The 24,573-nt window shown below is 42.5% G+C and overlaps 1 protein-coding gene across 1 annotated transcript in view; it reads left to right on the top strand.

The window, feature by feature from the left end:
* The window catches only part of cep41 (centrosomal protein 41), a 39,584-nt gene that overhangs the window by 6,783 nt on the left and 8,228 nt on the right, over window positions 1-24,573 (top strand). Inside the window, exons 2-6 of the mRNA XM_060928414.1 lie at window positions 10,975-11,038; window positions 11,115-11,162; window positions 14,020-14,081; window positions 14,159-14,225; window positions 17,687-17,828. Coding sequence (XP_060784397.1) covers window positions 10,975-11,038; window positions 11,115-11,162; window positions 14,020-14,081; window positions 14,159-14,225; window positions 17,687-17,828 — 383 coding nt within the window. The remainder of the gene's footprint in view (window positions 1-10,974; window positions 11,039-11,114; window positions 11,163-14,019; window positions 14,082-14,158; window positions 14,226-17,686; window positions 17,829-24,573) is intronic.

The following is a 24,573-nucleotide window of genomic DNA, read 5'->3' as shown; positions in this document are numbered from 1 at the left end:
TACTAACATTTCAGCCAGGCAGATTTTCAACTGGACACATTAAAATATAGAATTCTTTCAATTCTGCTGTCATTGTTGAGGCCAAACAGTACATTTTTCAAAAATTAGTAGTATGGGGGCATCACCCAAACAAGCGTAGGATTGTCTCTGCGTATGTGTCACAGCCCCTCCCCGCGGCTTCTATTACAGAGCAAGATATTTGGACCTGAACAAGCAGTTAACGGAGTCGTATTTAAGTCTTCACATTTATTTTAGAACGATAATTAGAACAATTTTTTACAAAAGAACTGCACTCCTGTTTTTGGATTATTTATTTTTTGGACCTTAAAGTGTGTGTGTGGGGACTTTCAGGGGGCCGCAGGGTCTCATTGGGGTGGGGTAATACAGTGTCTTGCAAAAGTATTCATCCCCCTTGGTGTTTGTCCTGTTTTGTCGCATTATAAGCTGGAATTAAAATGGATTTTTGGAGAGTTAGCACCATTTGATTTACACAACATGCCTACAACTTTAAAGGTGCAAATTATTATTTTTTTATTGTGACACAAACAATAATTAAGATGAGAAAACAGAAATCTGGAGTGTGCATAGGTATTCACCCCCCAAAGTCAATACTTTGTAGAGCCACCTTTTGCTGCAATTACAGCAGCAAGTCTCTCGGGGTATGTCTCTATTAGCTTAGCACATCTAGCCACTGGGATTTTCGCCCATTCCTCAAGGCAAAACTGCTCCAACTCCTTCAAGTTAGATGGGTTGTGTTGGTGTACAGCAATCTTCAAGTTATGCCACAGATTCTCAATTGGATTGAGGTCTGGGCTTTGATTAGGCCGTTCCAAGACGGTTAAATGTTTCCCTTTAAACCACTCCAGTGCAGCTTTAGCAGTATGTTTAGGGTCAGTGTCCTGCTAGAACGTGAACCTTCATCCCAGTTTCAAACCTCTGGCCAACTCAAACAGGTTTTCCTCCAGATTTGCCCTGTATTTAGTGCCATCCATCTTTCCTTCAGTCCTGACCAGCTTTCCTGTCCCTGCAGATGAAAAGCATCCCCACAGCATGATGCTGCCACCACCATGCTTCACTGTAGGGATGATGTTCTCAGGGTGTTGGGTTTGTGCCACACATGGCATTTCCCATGATGGCCAAAAAGTTCAATTTTAGTCTCATTTGACCAGAGAATCTTCTTCCATGTGTTTGGGGAGTCTGCCACATGCTGTTGGGCAAACAACAAACATGTTTTCTTAAGCCATGACTTTTTTTTTTTCTGGCCACTCTTCCATAAAGCCCCGCCCACTCTGTAGTGTGTACAGCTTAAAGCGGTCCCATGGACAGATACTTCCATCTCCGCTGTGGATCTTTGCAGCTCTTTCAGTATTCTCTTTGGTGTCTTTGTTGCATCTCTGATTAATGCCCTCCTTGCCCGGTCTGCGAGTTTTGGTGGGCGGGGCCTTCTCTTATCAGGTTTGTAGTGGTGCCATATTCTTTCCATTTTGCTATAATGGATTTAATGGTGCTCCGTGGGATATTCAGAGTTTGGGATATTTTTTTATAACCCAACCCTGATCTATACTTCTCCACAACTTTGTCTCTGACCTGTTTGGAGGCTCCTTGGTTTTCAGGGTCCTTCCAGAACAGGTTGATTTATACAGACATCATGTGACAGATCATGTGACACTTTGATTGCACACAGGTGGATCTTAATCAACTAATTATGTGACTTGTGAAGTGAATTGGTTGGACCAGCTCTTATTTAGGGGTTTCATACGAAAGGGCGTGAATACTTATGCACACTCCAGATTTCTGTTTTTTCATCTTAATTATTGTTCGTGTCACAATAAAAAAACAATGTGCACCTTTAAAGTGGTAGGCATGTTGTGTAAATCAAATGGTGCTAACTCTCCAAAAATCCATTTTAATTCCAGCTTGTAATGTGACAAAACAGGACAAACACCAAGGGGGATGAATACTTTTGCAAGAAGCTGTATAATGGTAGGAGAAACACTGGGACCAGTTCACACAAATCTACTTAAATTTAAGCATGTAATGATTTGCAGGATGATATCCATGTTGCATTTTAAAATAAACTTCCCTTACTTTGTTAGTTAAAAGGTATTTCTATGGAAGATTCCATGCAATTTTCCAATTTAAACCATCAACCAACCCAGACCAGTAGGATAGACCAGCAGCAGGGATACTGGTGATATCTGTTTGAAACAGTGATCGTGTAACTTACTACGATTACTATTTCTAGTTGTACTCAAGCAAATCTTACCCACTGCTGTGACCTTGGGGTCCAGAGTTCCCTGGTGAAAATCTTTCAAGGATCTTTAAGGATCCTTAAAGTTCTTTGTGAGGGTCTTTGAGCATCCTGTTGAGGATCTCAACAAAGATCCTCAAAAGATCTTCAAGGATCTTTAGAATTCTTGTCAAATTCTTTAAAGTTCTTGCCAAAATCTTCAAGGATCTACAAAGATCTTTTAACTTCTTGCCAAGGTCTTCAAGGGTCTTTAAGATTCTTGACAAGATCTACAAGAATCTTAAAAAAAAAAACACATTCAGTTCCAAACAAAACAATTCTTTTATTGATGCCGTCATAACATACCATATCATGAACACAAAGTTATGTTGAACATTCAGAAAAAAGCAAACAGATTGCAACATAACAATATCCTCATCAGCCTTTTTGCTTTTTCCTGAATGTTCAACGTAAGTTTGTGTTCATGATCTGTTATGCTATGATAGCATCAATAAAGAATTGTTTTGTTTGGAATTGAATGTGTTTTTTTTTTTAAGATTCTTGTAGATCTTGTCAAGAACTTTGAAGATCCTTGAAGATCTTGGCAAGAGTATTAAAGGCCCTGTCACACTTATTCAGAATTAGCAAGAATCGAGCAGAACCAGCCGGAATGAAAAAAATTTCAAAATTCGTGCCACATTTGGGCGGGAATTTCGAACTGACCAACATTCTTACAGCTTTGTAAGAATGCCGTTCGAATACTTACACTACGTTCACACTGCAAGGCTTAATGCTCAATTCCGATTTTTTTGTGAATTCCGATTTTTTTGTGAGGTCGTTCACATTAACAAATATATGCGACTTGTATGTGATCCTCAGTATGAACGAAAAACGACCTAAAAGTGTTCCGCATGCGCATTGCAGGATACGACGACGTCACACGCAGTGAGCATGGCCAGTGTTTACGGAAGTAACCTAAAGTTTCCTGTGTATGACAGTAGCCAGCATGGAGTACCCAGCGATGATGCAGTTGTTGTTGCGACGGAGCCAGAACATGCACAATAGCCTGATGTTAACGAGGAGGTTGAGAAGGAAGAGGGCAAGGGTTTTGGCTCAGGCGTTCTGCGGGGTAGTGACTGCAACCTCCGTTCAAAGGAACGTGTGGGTGCGGAGTCGCATTGATGTCATGCGCCATGTTGTTGTAACTTTTTTTGAGAGACCCGCCGCCTACTTCAGCGCAGAATAGTGACGTTTGTGGCTTGTTGATGACGTGTAAGTCGGATGAATGCGACCTGGCGGTTCAGACTGAAGTCGCATATGAAAAGAGCGGATAGGAATCGGAATTAGCACCACATATCCAAACGGCCTGGGTCGGATTTTAAAAAATCGGATCTGTGTCGTTCATATTGTCAATAAAAGATCGGATACAGGTCACATATGGGCGAAAAAATCGGGTTTGAGTCACTTCAGCCTGCAGTGTGAACGTAGTGTTTGAATGCGCTTTGAACCCGCCTCGAATGATTCTTGCACATTCCGGGTGTATTAGCTTTCAAATGCAGTTCATATGTAATTGGAACACCGTAGGAATACCTAGAATGCTGTTAGAATGCAGTAAGAAGAATGCACTTTGAATGGCATACGAGTGCGGTTCGATTGCTGCCCGAATACTAGCCGAAGTCTGGTCGGAAGGTGCCTCGAATGCTGTATGAATTCGCCTCGAATGCAGTCAGAACGCTTCCGGAATAGCCGCCGAATATGTTTCGAACGTCTAAGAATTCAAAGAGAATGCAGCTCGAATACTTAGAATGTACTTCGAATATCCCGGAATATACGAAGGATTTACATTCTGATGGCATTCTGGCTCATTCGAGACACATTCGGGACATTCTGGCAGGATTTGAAGTGTCTTGCCATTTTGATTTTTCCCTCGAACACAATCAGAATGTTTCGAATGCTGTTGGAATGCCGTAAGAATATTTAGAATGCAGTCAGAATGCAGTAAGAATACACTTCAAATGCCGTTCAATATTTCTCCTCTTCGAATGCACCTCGAATGTTTTGAGCATGAGCAAAAGATTCGGGCCGGCCACAAGAATGGGCCCGAATGTTTGGAATGCAGTCAGAATTTTTAGAATGCACTTTGAATATCCCGGAATTTTCATTCCGACGGCATTCTGGCTCATTCCACCTCTAGTGTGACTACCCTATAAAGATCCTTGAAGATCTTGACAAGAATTCTAAAGATCCTTGAAGATCTTGGGGTAGAAAAAAAAAAACTTTGTAGATCCTTGAAGATCTTGAAAAGATCTTTGTAGATCCTTGAAGATCTTGGCAAGAATTTTAAAGATCCTTGAAGATCTGTTGAAGATCTTTGTTGAAACCCTCACAAAGAACTTTACGGATCCTTGAAGATCCTTGAAAGATTTTCCCCAGGGTTGGCAAATAAACTGATCTTTCAGCCCCTTTTAGAAGAGTTATAATGCTAGAAGGAGTAGCATCCACTCGTTTGGACTGACAGGGAAACCAAACGGACTGAGAAATTCAGTGCAAGTCAGCAACAATCCACTGACCTTAAATAACTGATTTAATCAAATTATATTATTATACACCTCGGTTTTATTTAAAAAAAAAGGGATTTATTTTTAAATGTCACATTGCGATTGTTCCAAATAAAGCATTTAAGAGATCCACTAGCCTCGGTAAGTCATGTTTGGAGTCGATGACATCCTGATTTGTCCTCAGAGCGCGCGATTTGAACCTCGGAGAGAGTATTTACAAAATACGGACAAGTCACGGAACACGGATTCACAGAAAATAAAAAAATATAATTCAAAGCACAGATCTTTTATTCACGGATATGTGATTATTTTCCATGAAATATCAATAGTAGATTAATAAACATATAAATGCAGGTAAGATATTTTAATTAACTTCAGCAGTCCAAGCATTTTAATTGTTTTCGACTTCTTAATTTTTTATCCGTGATGCATCATCCGTATGAAATCTGTTACCAATCTGTAATATACTGAAACGTCCGTTACCAAGCCGTAAATTATTAGCATCTGTGATGCAGGCGTGTTAAAATCCGTAACCGCTCCGTATTTATTTTGTTTCCTTTTTTTATTATAAGGGTAATTCCGCCACAAATCACCCAGATTTAGAAAAATGTTCGCCACTGACCATCTCAGATTTGCTTCATACTTTTCTGGAAATATTGTCAGTGTGCCCAATAAATAGTGTACAAAATTTTAGGCTTGTACCTTCATTAGTTTCTGGTATAGGGGCTTAAATAAAGGAGCGTGGCCCCAATTTCACTGTTGAAACGCGTGCTACAGAAAACGGACCTAACTTCCATAAGTCATTACTTTTAAACTATTCATGCAAGATACATGAAATTTTCAAGGATTGTTCTTCAATGCCAGACGCCTTTAAATACTAAAATAGAAAGTTCACAGTTCAATATTTGCCAAGTTATGGCTTGCTGAAAATCATAAAAAAATGTCTTTTATCTTGCTTTGGAGCAATTTTGACCCCCCATATCTCCACATTAAAGCACACCAGATCTTTCAAATTTTCTTATTTATTACTCATGTTATAGTACTCTTTAGGCAACTAGGTATGTCTCATCTCATCTCATTATCTCTAGCTGCTTTATCCTGTTCTACAGGGTCGCAGGCAAGCTGGAGCCTATCCCAGCTGACTAGGGGCGAAAGGCGGGGTACACCCTGGACAAGTCGCCAGGTCATCACAGGGCTGACACATAGACACAGACAACCATTCACACTCACATTCACACCTACGGTCAATTTAGAGTCACCAGTTAACCTAACCTGCATGTCTTTGGACTGTGGGGGAAACCGGAGCACCCGGAGGAAACCCACACGGACACAGGGAGAACATGCAAACTCCGCACAGAAAGGCCCTCGCCGGCCACGGGGTTCGAACCCGGACCTTCTTGCTGTGAGGAGACAGCGCTAACCACTACACCACCGTGCCGCCCCAACTAGGTATGTGTTCAAAAGAAATCAAACTTTCTGATTTATTAGGCTTTAAAAATTAAAAAAACATTTTGCACCTATAATTCAAATGCATGTTACAAATGTATGACAAGGTCTACCATAAAAACAAGTATACCACTTGAAAGAGCTTGTTTTGATTAGCAAATGCACAAAATATGAAGTTGGTATCCAAAACCAAACTATACATATTAAGGTATCAATTACGGCATGGTTTACGATAGACGGAAATGCTGTTTTATTGAAACTCGAACTGAAAAAGCAGACAAACTAGCAGAACATCATTTCATTGCCAAACACCAGAGTGGATATTTGAAGAATCTGAAGGAAAATCTGTCAGAGGATGAATGTATTATGCTTTTGGATTTTGCCAAAAACTGTTCATTCTGTGTACAGGATTCTGCCTAGGGATACCACTGGGACAACAGCCAATGCACTCTTCCTCCATTTGCAGTGTACATTAGAGCAAAGAATGAAGATGGTACAAAAGTAACGAAATGCATCTCTATCTGCATAATAAGTGACTGCTTTAAGCATGATACAGTGGCCGTGCATGCATTCTTAAAAAAGGTTTTACCATATGTATGCCATTTACATCCCCAGCTGAAAAAGGTCATTTACTTCAGTGACGGATCAGCAGCCCAATACAAAAACTATAAACATTTCACAAATCTAATAAAGCATGCAGACGATTTTGGACTTTTGGCAGAATGGCATTTCTTTGCCACTTCTCATGGTAAATCACCCTGTGATCATTGGAGGCACTGTAAAGCGGTCAGCAGCTTTAGGTTTGTAATTGTATATGCCTTAAAACAGCATTCCCGTCTATTGTAAAACATGCCGTACTTGATACCTTAATACAACCCCAATTCCAAAAAAGTTGGGACAAAGTACAAATTGTGAATAAAAACGGAATGCAATGACGTGGAAGTTTCAAAATTCCATATTTTATTCAGAATAGAACATCGATGACATATCAAATGTTTAAACTGAGAAAATGTATAATTTAAAGAGAAAAATTAGGTGATTTTAAATTTCATGACAACAACACATCTCAAAAAAGTTGGGACAAGGCCATGTTTACCACTGTGAGACATCCCCTTTTCTCTTTACAACAGTCTGTAAACGTCTGGGGACTGAGGAGACAAGTTGCTCAAGTTTAGGGATAGGAATGTTAACCCATTCTTGTCTAATGTAGGATTCTAGTTGCTCAACTGTCTTAGGTCTTTTTTTGTCGTATCTTCCGTTTTATGATGCGCCAATTTCTATGGGTGAAAGATCTGGACTGCAGGCTGGCCAGTTCAGTACCCGGACCCTTCTTCTACGCAGCCATGATGCTGTAATTGATGCAGTATGTGGTTTGGCATTGTCATGTTGGAAAATGCAAGGTCTTCCCTGAAAGAGACGTCGTCTGGACGGGAGCATATGTTGCTCTAGAACAGGGGTGTCAAACCTGATCCATAAAGGGCCGTGTGGCTGCAGGTTTTCATTCCAGCCATGCAGCAGCACCCTGATTTGGCTTATTCAATCAACTGACACACCCACCCTTTAATCAAGGGTGGGTGTGGCTGCAAGTATTTGACTGTGTGAAGACAGTTCAGTTGATTGAATGAGCCAAGTCAGGTGTGCTGCTGCATGGCTGGAATGAAAACCTGCAGCCACAAGGCCCTTTATGGATCAGGTTTGACACCCCTGCTCTAGAACCTGGATATACCTTTCAGCATTGATGGTGTCTTTCCAGATGTGTAAGCTGCCCATGCCACACACAACCCCATACCATCAGAGATGCAGGCTTCTGAACTGAGCGCTGATAACAACTCGGGTAGTCCTTCTCCTCTTTAGTCCGAATGGCACGGCGTTTCTGATTTCCATAAAGAACTTCAAATTTTGATTCGTCTGACCACAGAACAGTTTTCCACTTTGCCACAGTCCATTTTAAATGAGCCTTGGCCCAGAGAAGACGTCTGCGCTTCTGGATCATATTTAGATACAGCTTCTTCTTTGAACTATAGAGTTTTAGCTGGCAACGGCGGATGGCACGGTGAATTGTGTTCACAGATAATGTTCTCTGGAAATATTCCTGAGCCCATTTTGTGATTTCCAATACAGAAGCATGCCTGTATGTGATGCAGTGCCGTCTAAGGGCCCGAAGATCACGGGCACCCAGTATGGTTTTCCGGCCTTGACCCTTATGCACAGAGATTCTTCCAAATTCTCTGAATCTTTTGATGATATTATGCACTGTAGATGATATGTTCAAACTCTTTGCAATTTTACACTGTCGAACTCCTTTCTGATTTTGCTCCACTATTTGTCAGCGCAGAATTAGGGGAATTGGTGATCCTCTTCCCATCTTTACTTCTGAGAGACGCTGCCACTCCAAGATGCTCTTTTTATACCCAGGCATGTTAATGACCTATTGCCAATTGACCTAATGAGTTGCAATTTGGTCCTCCAGCTGTTCCTTTTTTGTACCTTTAACTTTTCCAGCCTCTTATTGCCCCTGTCCCAACTTTTTTGAGATGTGTTGCTGTCATGAAATTTCAAATGAGCCAATATTTGGCATAAAATTTCAAAATGTCTCACTTTTGACATTTGATATGTTGTCTATGTTCTATTGTGAATACAATATCAGTTTTTGAGATTTGTAAATTATTGCATTCCGTTTTTATTTACAATTTGTACCTTGTCCCAACTTTTTTGGAATCGGGGTTGTATTTATAGTTTGGTTTTGGGTACGAACTTCAGATTTTGTGCATTTGCTAATCAAAACAAGCTCTTTCCAGTGGTATAATTTTTTATTTTATTTTTTTTATGGTAGACCTTGTCATACATTTTGTAATATACATTTGAATTATAGGTGCAAAATGTTTTTTTTAAAGCCTAATAAATCAGAAAGTTTGATTTCTTTTGAACACATACCTAGTTGCCTAAAGAGTACTATAACATGAGTAATAAATAAGAAAATTTGAAAGATCTGGTGTGCTTTAATGTGGAGATATGGGGCGTCAAAGTTGCTCCAAAGCACAGACATTTTTTTTATGATTTTCAGCAAGCCATAACTTGGCAAATATTGAACTGTGAACTTTCTATTTTAGTATTTAAAGGCATCTGGCATTGAAGAACAATCCTTGAAAATTTCATGTATCTTGCATGAATAGTTTAAAAGTAATGTCTTATGGAAGTCCGTTTTCTGTAGCACGCGTTTCAACAGTGAAATTGTGGCCACGCCCCTTTTTTAAAGCCCCTATATCTCAGAAACTAATGATGGTACAAGCCTAAAATTTTGTACACTATTTATTGGGCACACTGACAATATTTCCAGAAAGTATGAAGCAAATCTGAGATGGTCAGTGGCGAGGCCTCTGGTGATTGCACATGGATTGACCTACAACTTACCTGTGGCAGTCTGCTACCCAATCCCTACTTTCTACATCAGTCTTTTGGGTGAAATACGTAAACTTCACCCCCTTTTGGCAAAAACGGCCTTTCAGAGTTGTGTTCTCTATTATTAGTTGTTCCACGTCTCTTTTCGAAAGACTCGTCTGCCAATTAGTGAGTATTGGCTCGACTTTGTTCTATCTTAATGTACACTATCTTGTCATATTCTATTCTATTCTATTCCTTTAGTCCTGGGTATGACTTTAAACTGCAACCGGTGGTAAGTCTCAGGTCCGGGAGGACTTGAGTATTATGGAAAGTGGAGTTACCCCTTAATCACCATTGCTTCCAGGTCTGCTCTGACCCAGAGTGGTAGCATCTCCCTGGGTTCCAGCTATGGGTTAAATAGTACATCACCAATAAGGCGCTGGCAGCAGGGTGCTTTTCGGTGCAATGTGGCAGATGAACCCAACAGGGTCAGTGGCACACCACCAGATGGCATGCGGAAGAGCCACTCAAATGGCCAACAGATGGCATCACTTGGCAAGTCAGTTGTCACTGCGGGGCAACTTCCATACCCGTCAGGTCTGTGGCACTTTTGTGCACCACTTGTCATCAGGTCTGGAGGTCCTGGAGACCACATGATGGGAGCACGACATCGATTGTCTTACCTTACCGTGCAAGGCGCTTCGTTAGAAGAGGAGAATAGTATGCGAGAGCTCACAAGGCCAGATATTTCCATGGTGGCTCGGCCGGGCCATTTGTCACCCTGGTGCAGCCCTCGCAGCCCATCTGCATTTCCACGCATCCTCATGAAGCAGTCATCATCATTCGTGATGGACAGCCGACGACGATTGTCTCAATTTTATCTGGCGCTTCTACCTCCATCATGTAGCTACCATCGGCAGATACCGTCACCGTGGAGACAATCTTTGTGATGTCCGTGTCGTTGTTCCATAGACTTGTAGCAATGTCCTTCAAATTAACCATCTGTGATGCATCATGTGTAACCAATCTGTAATATACTGAAACGTCCGTGACCAATCTGTAAATTACTAACATCCGTAATGCACCCGTATTAAAATCCGTAACCACTCCGTATTTTGTATCCTTTTTTATTGTATTTCCGTAGTCCGTGACCTATCCGTGTTTTGTTAGCCACCCAGGGACATTGTTTGTTTTTATTTTTAAATAAAATCTGTACATGGTATACGGGTACAAATATGAGCAAGTGAACACTCAAACATGTCTTGTATGGATATTATCTGCCTGTATAAAGGAGATTACATTTTGAGTTTTGTTTGGCTTTAAGTGTGTCCTTTCTGTTTTCTTTAATTTTTATTTCAGTATCTGAAGAAGAGAATCCCCCAAAATCCCAAATATCAGCATGTAAAATCAAGACTTGATACAGGTAACCCCTGAACCATCTGAAAGGCATTTGATCTCACGTGCTGTCTTAAAGATGTCCTAAAACCATGTTTTTATAGGTTTGAGCCTGACAAAGTACATGGAAAGACTGGAGGAGATCAAGAGAAGTAAGTTTAGTTTAATAACAAATGCAGACTTCCTGACCTTTATTCACTTTGCACAGCCTTGAAGGCTGTCTGTCTGTCTTCTTCCACATACATGAGCTCGCAGATACAGATATATGATTGACATGTGAGACAGTGTATGCCCCTTCCACCTGGAGAGAACAGAGAATTCCCCGCCTCCTCGGGCGATGTATGTAGTGCAGCAGGAGGTGAGATTCAAAACGAGGCACGTGAGCTACAGCTACAGTCTTGATGTGCGTCACATCGCAGACGTCAGTAGGGAGACGGTTTATTTCCGTTTTTATTTTTTGGTTTATTGAACCTGCGTCTGCAACCACAACTAAAAAGTGGACACCTGGAACACACAATCTGTTTGTCGATTGGCATAAATGTCTAAAAGCTCCTGCGAATGTTTTACAAATAAATTTGTGAGTACAACCCCGATTCCAAAAAAGTTGGGACAAAGTACAAATTATAAATAAAAACGGAATGCAATAATTTACAAATCTCAAAAACTGATATTGTATTCACAATAGAACATAGACAACATATCAAATGTCGAAAGTGAGACATTTTGAAATGTCATGCCAAATATTGGCTCATTTGAAATTTCATGACAGCAACACATCTCAAAAAAGTTGGGACAGGGGCAATAAGAGGCTGGAAAAGTTAAAGGTACAAAAAAGGAACAGCTGGAGGACCAAATTGCAACTCATTAGGTCAATTGGCAATAGGTCATTAACATGACTGGGTATAAAAAGAGCATCTTGGAGTGGCAGCGGCTCTCAGAAGTAAAGATGGGAAGAGGATCACCAATCCCCCTAATTCTGCGCCAACAAATAGTGGAGCAATATCAGAAAGGAGTTCGACAGTGTAAAATTGCAAAGAGTTTGAACATATCATCATCTACAGTGCATAATATCATCAAAAGATTCAGAGAATCTGGAAGAATCTCTGTGCGTAAGGGTCAAGGCCGGAAAACCATACTGGGTGCCCGTGATCTTCGGGCCCTTAGACGGCACTGCGTCACATACAGGCATGCTTCTGTATTGGAAATCACAAAATGGGCTCAGGAATATTTCCAGAGAACATTATCTGTGAACACAATTCACCGTGCCATCCGCCGTTGCCAGCTAAAACTCTATAGTTCAAAGAAGAAGCCATATCTAAACATGATCCAGAAGCGCAGACGTCTTCTCTGGGCCAAGGCTCATTTAAAATGGACTGTGGCAAAGTGGAAAACTGTTCTGTGGTCAGACGAATCAAAATTTGAAGTTCTTTATGGAAATCAGGGACACCGTGTCATTCGGACTAAAGAGGAGAAGGACGACCCAAGTTGTTATCAGCGCTCAGTTCAGAAGCCTGCATCTCTGATGGTATGGGGTTGCATTAGTGCATGTGGCATGGGCAGCTTACACATCTGGAAAGACACCATCAATGCTGAAAGGTATATCCAGGTTCTAGAGCAACATATGCTCCCATCCAGACGACGTCTCTTTCAGGGAAGACCTTGCATTTTCCAACATGACAATGCCAAACCACATACTGCATCAATTACAGCATCATGGCTGCGTAGAAGAAGGGTCCGGGTACTGAACTGGCCAGCCTGCAGTCCAGATCTTTCACCCATAGAAAACATTTGGCGCATCATAAAACGGAAGATACGACAAAAAAGACCTAAGACAGTTGAGCAACTAGAATCCTACATTAGACAAGAATGGGTTAACATTCCTATCCCTAAACTTGAGCAACTTGTCTCCTCAGTCCCCAGACGTTTACAGACTGTTGTAAAGAGAAAAGGGGATGTCTCACAGTGGTAAACATGGCCTTGTCCCAACTTTTTTGAGATGTGTTGTTGTCATGAAACTTAAAATCACCTAATTTTTCTCTTTAAATGATACATTTTCTCAGTTTAAACATTTGATATGTCATCTATGTTCTATTCTGAATAAAATATGGAATTTTGAAACTTCCACATCCATGCATTCCGTTTTTATTTACAATTTGTACTTTGTCCCAACTTTTTTGGAATCGAGGTTGTAAATCCAGCTTGATCAAATGAAATCCAGTGATGTATGTGCAGGATTGGATTTATAGAAAAGGTTCGGGTGAGACTGTTTCATTAATCATCAGCTATGTTTGATTCATCGCTCCAGCGCATAACTCAACTTTAATTTAATGAAGAAATTCTGTACATTTGAATTTCCCATTTTCAGGATGTTAATTGTATTTAGGAAAGTGTTTTGTTGTTGTTGTTTTTTTTTTTTGGGGGGGGGGTTGCCTCTTAAGCCATGCAAACGAGAGAAACTCTGTCCCGGTGATCTTTTCCGTCCCGATAACCCGAGTGTTCCTGACAGAATGGCGGCCTTGTCTGTAAGTTTTCCGTCTTTTTTTTTTTTTTCTCAGATTTCTCCAAGATAAGCAACACAAAGTCCACAGTTTAACCGTCTGAGCAGGAGCGTCTGATTTGTCCTGTAGATTACAGTAATTCCTCTGTCTGGGGTTTTAGAGAGCGCAGCCATGCGTGACTCGTTTGTTTGCAGCACAATAGATGATGAGGTTGAACTTGTCAGTATTAAAAGGCGGCGTATGAGAGTGTGGTGCCGGAGATTTAGCGATCTGAAGTAGAGCAAGTGCACTATGGAGACGGAGATCCGAGGGTTTAATCTGTGTGACGTGCTGAGCTATGAGGACGAGGTAGAAAATGGTGGTGGTCCGACTCAGGACCCAGGTGAGGACGAACTCTTCCTGTCAGTTACTACACTGAGATTCAGAGAGAAGAACTGAGAGTCACATCGATTTTAGATATTTAATAATCATACAGTTTAGCTCCTGATATGATACTGAATTTGTCTTTCAGATTGCAGATATAAAAAAGGCGAGCTTTTTAAAAGGCTCAAAGTGACCACGTTTGCTCAGCTGGTGAGGGTTTTTTTTTTTCTCTGTGATGTAAGTTTCCCCAGTAAAATCACCGACTGAAGATTTTTCTCTTTTCTCAGGTGCTACAAGTGGCTTCAGTGTCGGACCTGAACGAGAGTATCACAGACGAAGTGCCGGGACACAAAGGTAGTTTTTTTTAATGAGACCGTCAATGATGGTGTAGCTCACTCCACCCCCGTCTAGTCCAGAAGGAACGATCTAAAGTGGGCCACCTTCCTTGCACCATAAATGTTGCAAGCTACAGTGGGGCAAAAAAGTATTTAGTCAGCCACCAATTGTGCAAGTTCTCCCACTTAAAAAGATGAGAGAGACCTGTAATTTTCATCATAGGTACACTTCAACTATGAGAGACAGAATGGGGGAAAGAATCCAAGAAATCACATTGTAGGATTTTTAATGAATTAATTGGTAAATTCCTCGGTAAAATAACTATTTGGTCACCTACAAACAAGCAAGATTTCTGGCTCTCACAGACCTGTAACTTCTTCTTTAAGAGGCTCCTCTGTCCTCCACTCGTTACCTGTATTAATGGCACCTGTTTGAACTCGTGATCAGTATAAAAGACACCTGTCCACAACCTCAAACAGTCACACTCCAAACTCCACTATGGCCAAGACCAAAGAGCTGTCAAAGGACACCAGAAACAAAATTGTAGACCTGCACCAGGCTGGGAAGACTGAATCTGCAATAGGTAAGCAGCTTGGTGTGAAGAAATCAACTGTGGGAGCAATTATTAGAAAATGGAAGACATACAAGACCACTGATAATCTCCCTCGATCTGGGGCTCCACGCAAGATCTCACCCCGTGGGGTCAAAATGATCATAAGAACGGTGAGCAAAAATCCCAGAACCACACGGGGGGACCTAGTGAATGACCTGCAGAGAGCTGGGACCAAAGTAACAAAGGCTACCATCAGTAACACACTACGCCGCCATGGACTCAAATCCTGCAGTGCCAGACGTGTCCCCCTGCTTAAGCCAGTACATGTCCAGGCCCGCCTGAAGTTTGCTAGAGAGCATTTGGATGATCCAGAAGAGGACTGGAAGAATGTCATATGGTCAGATTAAACCAAAATAGAACTCCTCTCATCTCATTATCTCTAGCCGCTTTATCCTTCTACAGGGTCGCAGGCAAGCTGGAGCCTATCCCAGCTGACTATGGGCGAAAGGCGGGGTACACCCTGGACAAGTCGCCAGGTCATCGCAGGGCTGACACATAGACACAGACAACCATTCACACTCACATTCACACCTACGGTCAATTTAGAGTCACCAGTTAACCTAACCTGCATGTCTTTGGACTGTGGGGGAAAACGGAGCACCCGGAGGAAACCCACGCGGACACGGGGAGAACATGCAAACTCCACACAGAAAGGCCCTCGCCTGCCCCGGGGCTCGAACCCAGGACCTTCTTGCTGTGAGGCTACAGCGCTAACCACTACACCACCGTGCCGCCCCCAAAATAGAACTTTTTGGTAAAAACTCAACTTGTCGTGTTTGGAGGAGAAAGAATGCTGAGTTGCATCCAAAGAACACCATACCTACTGTGAAGCATGGGGGTGGAAACATCATGCTTTGGGGCTGTTTTTCTGCAAAGGGACCAGGACGACTGATCCGTGTAAAGGAAAGAATGAATGGGGCCATGTATCGTGAGATTTTGAGTGAAAACCTCCTTCCATCAGCAAGGGCATTGAAGATGAAATGTGGCTGGGTCTTTCAGCATGACAGTGATCCCAAACACACCGCCTGGGCAACGAAGGAGTGGCTTCGTAAGAAGCATTTCAAGGTCCTGGAGTGGCCCAGCCAGTCTCCAGATCTCAACCCCATAGAAACTCTTTGGAGGGAGTTGAAAGTCCGTGTTGCCCAGCGACAGCCCCAAAACATCACTGCTCTAGAGGAGATCTGCATGGAGGAATGGGCCAAAATACCAGCAACAGTGTGTGAAAACCTTGTGAAGACTTACAGAAAACATTTGACCTCTGTCATTGCCAACAAAGGGTATATAACAAAGTATTGAGATTAACTTTTGTTATTGACCAAATACTTATTTTCCACCATAATTTGCAAATAAATTCTTTAAAAATCAGACAATGTGATTTTCTGGATTTTTTTTTCTCATTTTGTCTCTCATAGTTGAAGTGTACCTATGATGAAAATTACAGGCCTCTCTCATCTTTTTAAGTGGGAGAAGTTGCACAATTGGTGACTGACTAAATACTTTTTTGCTCCACTGTATATACACTATGTACAAGCTATATATAGAAGCGATGTCCACTCTAGGAATACTGACCTATTTGCCAGAAAGAATCCAAAACAGCGAGGAATTGATCAAGAAGAAGCGATTTTTGTTGAGTTGCTCATTAAGGCTTAATTAGTCCATAACTTCATTAATAATTGTAACTAAGCATAACTATACCTGCTTTTTTATAAACCTTGTGAACCACTTTCACTGAATGAGTAAATACATAGAAATAGAAAGGTTATGGTCAGGACAAGTGAAAACTCTTGCTACTTGTCCGACTGGATTAAAGAGTTAATGTCGAGCCCTGGACTGGTGACGTTTTTCTGTAACGGATGCTTTTTTTAACAGTTTTGGAAGGAGTCTCCAGTGCCAGCACTTTGTAACAGTCAGAATTAAAGCTGTAGCTGTAAGTTTTCCAGTAAGGGAACTGTATTTGATGTTTATAGCTGCTCTAAGGTAAGTGAGAACAGGAACTAACTTGTTTCCGGGATGTTAAATGTTGTAACTATCCATCTATTATCTGTAGCTGCTTATCCTGTTCTACAGGGTCGCAGGCAAGCTGGAGCCTATCCCAGCTGACTACGGGCGAAAGGCAGGGTACACCCTGGACAAGTCGCCAGGTTATCGCAGGGCTTGTTGTAACTATAAACTCATCTCATCTCATTATCTCTAGCCGCTTTATCCTTCTACAGGGTCGCAGGCAAGCTGGAGCCTATCCCAGCTGACTACGGACGAAAGGCGGGGTACACCCTGGACAAGTTGCCAGGTCATCACAGGGCTGACACATAGACACAGACAACCATTCACACTCACATTCACACCTACGCTCAATTTAGAGTCACCAGTTAACCTAACCTGCATGTCTTTGGACTGTGGGGGAAACCGGAGCACCCGGAGGAAGCCCACGTGGACACGGGGAGAACATGCAAACTCCACACAGAAAGGCCCTCGGCGACCCCGGGGCTCGAACCCAGGACCTTCTTGCTGTGAGGCGACGGCGCTAACCACTACACCACCGTGCCGCCCAACTATAAACTGAGTTTAAAAAAAAAAAAGTATAATGTGTTTCTTTGAAATAAATATAAAAGTGAAATTGTTGGTAAATTGCTATGGTGTAAGAGGAATAAAACACTCCAGGACGTGCTCTTATAGGAAAAAATCAACTTCGAGGTGGTTACAGGAACTCCACTTTGATTATTTTCCAATAACAGCACGACAGTGAGTGTTTACTTTCTTTTTTTACACACCGCAATGTTTGCAGCGCTGATCGTTCAGAAACCTGCAATATTGCATTTTCAGTTCCTGCTTTTAATCTCTTTTTTTCGTACTTTTTTTTTCCTAATAGATGTTGTTCCAGGTACAGCACAAGGAGACCATCTTTCAGACCAGATCGACGGTTCGCCCCTCCCCAATTCTGAGCCCCACAAACTCAGTGACGGCACTGAGCCGAGCGACACTGCCTTCTCCCCCAGATCCACGCTTCAGAGGTAGCGCAGAGCCGTTTATTTCTATGCTTACATTATAACATTATGTATACGTACTAGTGAATCTCAAAAAATTAGAATACCATGAAAAAGTTCCTTTTTTTCATAATTTAATTCAAAAAGGTAAACTTTCATATATTCTATATTCATTACATGTAAAGTGAAATATTTAAAGCCTTTTTTGTTTTAATTTTGATGATTATGGCTTATAGCTCATGAAAATCAGAAATCCAGTATCTTAAATTATTAGAATATTCCCTAAGATCAATCAAAAAAAGGATTTTCAGTACAGAAATGTCCAACTTCTGAAAAGTATATTCATTTATACACTCAGTACTTGGTTGGGGCTCCTTTACCATGAATTACTGTATCTATGTGGTGTGGCATGGAGGTGATCAGTCTGTGGCACTGCTGAGGTGTTACTGAAGCCCAGGTTGCTTTGATAGTGGCCTTCAGCGTATCTGTATTTTTGGGTCGGGTGTTTCTCATCTTCCTCTTGACAATACCCCATAGATTCTCTATGGGGTTCAGGTCAGGCAAGTTGACTGGCCAATCAAACACAGTAATATCATGGTCAGCAAACCATTTGGTAGTAGTTTTGGCACTGTGGGTAGGTGCTGAGTCCTGCTGGAAAAGGAAATCAGCATCTCCAAAAAGCTCGTCAGCAGATGGAAGCATGAAGTGCTCTAAAATCTCCTGGTAGATGGCTGTGTTGACTTTGGACTTGATAAAATACAGTGGACCAACAGCAGCAGATGACATGGCACCCCAAATCATCACAGACTGTGGAAACTTCACACTGGGCTTCAAACACCTTGGATTCTGTGCCTCTCCACTCTTCCTCCAGACTCTAGAACCGTGATTTCCAAATTAAATGCAAAATGTACTTTCATCTGAAAAGAGGACTTTGGACCACTGAGCAACAGTCCATTTCTTTCTCTCCTTAGCCCAGATAAGACACTTCTGACATTGTCTCTGGCTCAGGAGTAGCTTGATATTAGGAATGCGAAAGTTGTATCCCCTTTCTTGAAGATGTCTGTTCGTGATGGGTCTTGATACACTGACACCAGCCTCAGTCCACTCCTTGTGAAGCTCTCCCAAGTTCTTGAATCAACTTTTCTTGACAATCCTCTCAAGACTGCGGCCATCCCTGTTGCTTGTGCACCTTTTCCAGCCACCCTTTTCAGCAATGACCTTTTGTGGCTTACCCTCCTTGTGGAGGGCATCAGTGATCATCTTCTGGACAACAGTCAAGTCAGCAGTCTTCCCCATGATTGTGGTTGTGTGTACTGAACGAGACCGAGAGATGCACTGTGTTCATACTGTTTTACTTAAACTCGAAATGAAATATTCTAATATTTTGAGATGGGTTTTTTTGTTTTTGTACTGTATGCCATACTGATTAAAATAGAAAAATGCTTGAAACATTTTAGTTTATGTGTAATGAGTGTATAATATATAACTTTCACTTTCTTAAATAACTGATGGAAAATATTGAACTTTTTCACAATATTCTAATTTTTTGAGATGCACTAGTATGTATAAACATACGGTTCCAAAGCTGTTTTCTATGGAGAACTGAGCCTCAGAAAGAGGAGACAAGGAGGACAGAAACTGAGATACAAAGACGTCTTGAAGAGGAACATGAAGAATGCTGGAATTATCGATCAGACATGGGAAAGGGATGCCTCGAATAGAGCCACGTGGAAAAACGTAGTTAAAAGCTCAGTGTCCACAATTGAAGACAAGCGTCAAAGGGCGTATACGAGGGCTCATGAAGCCAGACGTTCCATGACCGCTCAGCCAGGCCGTTCATGCCACTGCTGTGGATGACTCTGTCATTCTGGTGCAGGCCTCGCGCCCCGTCTGCATTTCTACGCATCCTAATGAAGCAGTTATCATCGCTAGCAATGGACAGCTGACGATGACGATAAACATACACAACATGATGTTCGTCCTTTGGGGTCAAAAATGACCATGACAATTTGGTTGGTAGTGGTTGTGGGTCCGGAGGTGACTTATGAGGCCAATCTGGGCTTTGAAGGTTTGCCCACATGTTGGGCATGCGTGGGTAGGTGCTGTAGTAGGGGTGGCGATAGTTTGAACGTTCCATGCAGCTCGTTTCTTCTGAGCCTCTGTGATGCGTTTCATCTCTGCTGCATGTATGCCACTGGTGAGCTTTGCTCACCATGCTGGACAATCCTGAGCAAGCGACTCCCAGGAGTTGAGATCGATTTCTAGGGTTTTGAGGGACCCTTTAAGATTGTCCTTGAAGCGTTTCTTCTGCTCCCCAGATGAGCGCTTGCCTTGGCACAGCTCTCCATACAACTGTTTGGGCAGTTGACCGTCTGGCATCCTGACAACATGGCCGGTCCATCTGGCTTGGGCTTTCTGCAGGAGTGTTAACGCTGGGAAGTCCTGCCCATTTTAGGACTTCCGTGTCCGGGATTTTGTCCTGCCACTTGATATGAAAGAGTTTGTGCAGGCAGGTCAAGTGGAAGTGATTGAGCTGATTAGCGTGTCTGCTGTAGACAGTCCAGGTCTCACAGGCTTAAAGTAGGGTGGTAAGTATCACCGCATGGGAGACCTTCAACTTAGTGGTAAGGCTGAGCCCTCTCCATTCCCAGACATTCTCACAAAGTCTCCCGAAAGCAGCGCTGGCCTTTGTAATCCTGTTGTTCACGTCAGCATCTATGTTCACTGCTTGGGAAAGGGTGCTGCCCAGGTAAACAAATTTGTCGACTGCCTCAATGTTCTGCCCATTCACTGTAACATGTGGTTCTTGGTAGGGCCTTCCAGGCATGGGCTGGTACGTTACCTCAGTCTTTTGGGTGCTGATGGTGAGACCAAAGTTGTCACAGGCTTGTGAAAAATGGTCCATTTCGTGCTGCATCTTCTGCTCTGTACATGTGTTGAGGGCGCAGTAATCAGTGAACAGAAAGTCTCTGATGACAGTCTCGATGGCCTGTTGGCGCCTGAGGTTGAATAGACCGCCGCCAGTCCTGTATCTGAGGTGTATCCCGTCCTGATGATTTTGGAAGGTATCTGTCAACATGGCTGAGAAGACCATACTAAAGAGTGTAGGGGCAAGAACACAGCCCTGCTTCATGCCGTTTGTTACTGGGATTGCCTCCGACTCATCTCCATCATCCAGTAGTTTGACCATCATGCCATCGTGGAACTGCTGCACTATCATGATGAACTTGCTGGGACAGCCAAACTTCTCCATTATCTTCATTACCTTCTCTACTGATTGTATCGAAGGCCTTTGTCAGGGCAAAAAATGTCATGAATAGGTCACTCTGTTGCTCTTGGCACTTTTCTTGGAGCTGGCGTGCAGCAAATACAACCCTGATTCCAAAAAAGTTGGGACAAAGTACAAATTGTAAATAAAAACGGAATGCATGGATGTGGAAGTTTCAAAATTCCATGTTTTATTAAGAATAGAACATAGATGACATATCAAATGTTTAAACTGAGAAAATGTATCATTTAAAGAGAAAAATTAGGTGATTTTAAATTTCATGACAACAACACATCTCAAAAAAGTTGGGACAAGGCCATGTTTCCCACTGTGAGACATCCCCTTTTCTCTTTACAACAGTCTGTAAACGTCTGGGGACTGAGGAGACAAGTTGCTCAAGTTTAGGGATAGGAATGTTAACCCATTCTTGTCTAATGTAGGATTCTAGTTGCTCAACTGTCTTAGGTCTTTTTTGTCGTATCTTCCATTTTATGATGCACCAAATGTTTTCTATGGGTGAAAGATCTGGACTGCAGGCTGGCCAGTTCAGTACCTGGACCCTTCTTCTATGCAGCCATGATGCTGTAATTGATGCAGTATGTGGTTTGGCATTGTCATGTTGGAAAATGCAAGGTCTTCCCTGAAAGAGACGTCGTCTGGATGGGAGCATATGTTGCTCTAGAACCTGGATATACTTTTCAGCATTGATGGTGTCTTTCCAGATGTGTAAGCTGCCCATGCCACACACACTAATGCAACCCCATACCATCAGAGATGCAGGCTTCCGAACTGAGCGCTGATAACAACTTGGGCCGTCCTTCTCCTCTTTAGTCCGAATGACACGGCGTCCCTGATTTCCATAAAGAACTTCAAATTTTGATTCGTCTGACCACAGAACAGTTTTCCACTTTGCCACAGTCCATTTTAAATGAGCCTTGGCCCAGAGAAGACGTCTGCGCTTCTAGATCATGTTTAGATACGGCTTCTTCTTTGAACTATAGAGTTTTAGCTGGCAACGGCGGATGGCACAGTGAATTGTGTTCACAGATAATGTTCTCTGGAAATATTCCTGAGCCCATTTTGTGATTTCCAATACAGAAGCATGCCTGTATGTGATGCAGTGCCGTCTAAGGGCCCGAAGATCACGGGCACCCAGTATGGTTTTCCGACCTTGACCCTTATGCACAGAGATTCTTCCAGATTCTCTGAATCTTTTGATGATATTATGCACTGTAGATGATATGTTCAAACTCTTTGCAATTTTACACTGTCGAACTCCTTTCTGATATTGCTCCACTATTTGTCGGCGCAGAATTAGGGGGATTGGTGATCCTCTTCTCATCTTTACTTCTGAGAGCCGCTGCCACTCCAAGATGCTCTTTTTATACCCAGTCATGTTAATGACCTATTGCCAATTGACCTAATGAGTTGCAATTTGGTCCTCCAGCTGTTCCTTTTTTGTACCTTCAACTTTTCCAGCCTCTTATTGCCCCTGTCCCAACTTTTTCGAGATGTGTTGCTGTCATGAAATTTCAAATGAGCCAATATTTGGCATAAAATTTCAAAATGTCTCACTTTCGACATTTGATATGTTGTCTATGTTGTGAATACAATATCAGTTTTTGAGATTTGTAAATTATTGCATTCCGTTTTTATTTACAATTTGTACTTTGTCCCAACTTTTTTGGAATCGGGGTTGTATCATGTCCACTGTTGCTCGTTCAGCATGGAAGCCACACTAGCTTTCAAGGAGGAGGCCCTGCTCGAGGTGTTGGAGAAGGTGACTGAGCATGACACGAGCTAGGCTCTTTCCCACTATGGACAGGAGGGAGATGCCACAGTGGTTATCGCACAACTGGCGGTCTCCTTTCCTCTTGTAGATGTGGACTATATTAGCATCCTTAAGCTGTTGTGGGACCTGTCCTGTATTCCACATGGACTGAAAGAACTCAGCCAGTTTCTGCATCATAGCTGGGCCTCCTGTTTTGTAAACTTCAGCAGGGATTGCATCTGATCCTGGTGCTTTGCCACAGGAGAGCTGCTTGATGGGCTTTCTGACTTCTTCTGTGGGGAGTTTATCAAGGTCCATGTTGATTTCCACCTGTGGTAGGTGTGCAGTGGCCTCATTGTTGACGTCAGCAGGATGGTTGAGGATGTGGTTGAAATGTTCAGCCCACCGCTCAAGATCTGCTTCTTCTCTGTCAGTAGCTGGGTCCCATCTGCACCAAGGAGGGGAGAAGATCTAGACGGCTGGGGGTCATAGATAACCTTCAGGGCATCATAGAATCGCTTGCTGTCGTGGCTATCTGCATAGCCCTGGATTTCATTGGTCTTCATGCTGATCCAGGCATTCTGCATCTCATGGAGCTTCTTCTGCACTTTTTTCCTTATGCTAGCAAAGGCATTTTTGTTTGCTTGTGAAGAGGGATCATTCTGGTGAGCTCTGAACAGTTGATGTTTTTTTCTGACCGTAAGGTCTTTATCTTGTCATTCTCATCAAACCTATCTTGGTTTTTGCAGGTAGCTGGTCCGAGGTGTTCAAGGGCAGAAGAGTAGACTGCATCTCTAAAGGCCACCCACTGTCCTTCAGTGTTGTCCTGATCTAAGAATATATTAGGCAACCTGCTGTTCAGGTTATTGGTGAATTCCTCTGCAATTTTGCTGTTCTTCAGCCTGGAGACATTGATTGATTCGCTTTGCAGTCTTCTGACCTTGGTGTCTTCAAGTGGGCAGGATGCAAAGTTTGCACTTGGACACAATGAGACAATAATCAGTACAGCAGTCGATGCCACACATGGATTTTGTCACTCTCGCGTCCTGTCTGTCTCTCTTCCTGGTGATAATATAATCAATCAGATGCCAATGTCTGGAACGAGCGTGCATCCAAAATGTTTTGTTACAGGTAGGGAGTCGAAATAGCGTTGGTAATGAGAAGATCATGAGCAGCGCATGTTCTGAGGAGCAGTAAGCCATTTCTGTTGCGCTTGCCAAAGCTGTGTCTTTCTGTGATCCCTTCCCAGATCTGGTGATCGGACCCCACTCTGGCATTGAAGTCTCTGAGAATGAAGAGCTTCTCTGACTGTGGGACTGCTGCAATGATTGCATCAAGTTCTTCATAGAATTTATCTTTGCTGTCCTCTGTGTTAGTCATTGTGGGAGCATAAGCACTAATCGATGTTGCGTTCTTCTTGCCTCCAAGTGGGAGCTGAATTGTCATCAGGCAATTGTTGATGTCCGCCAGGAGTTTGATAAGTTTCTGGGCAAGGTGGGACTTTACAGCAAATCCAATGCCTGTCTCTCGCCGTCCAGTGCTGCTATGACCACTCTAGAAGAAGGTATAACCATCGCCATGTTCCATGAGCTGGCCCTTGTCCACGAGATGTGTTTCGCTGAGGGCAGCTATGTCCACATTGTAGTGAGCTAGTTCCCTGGCGAATAGTGCAGTTCTTCTCTCTGGTCTGTCTGCTTTGATGTTATCTAGTAGAGTACGCACGTTCCACGTGC

Source organism: Neoarius graeffei, chromosome 8, assembly GCF_027579695.1.
Source record: "Neoarius graeffei isolate fNeoGra1 chromosome 8, fNeoGra1.pri, whole genome shotgun sequence".
Classification (NCBI taxonomy): domain Eukaryota; kingdom Metazoa; phylum Chordata; class Actinopteri; order Siluriformes; family Ariidae; genus Neoarius; species Neoarius graeffei.
Note: the sequence above shows the minus strand (reverse complement) of the source record. Positions and strands in the feature narration are given on the sequence as shown.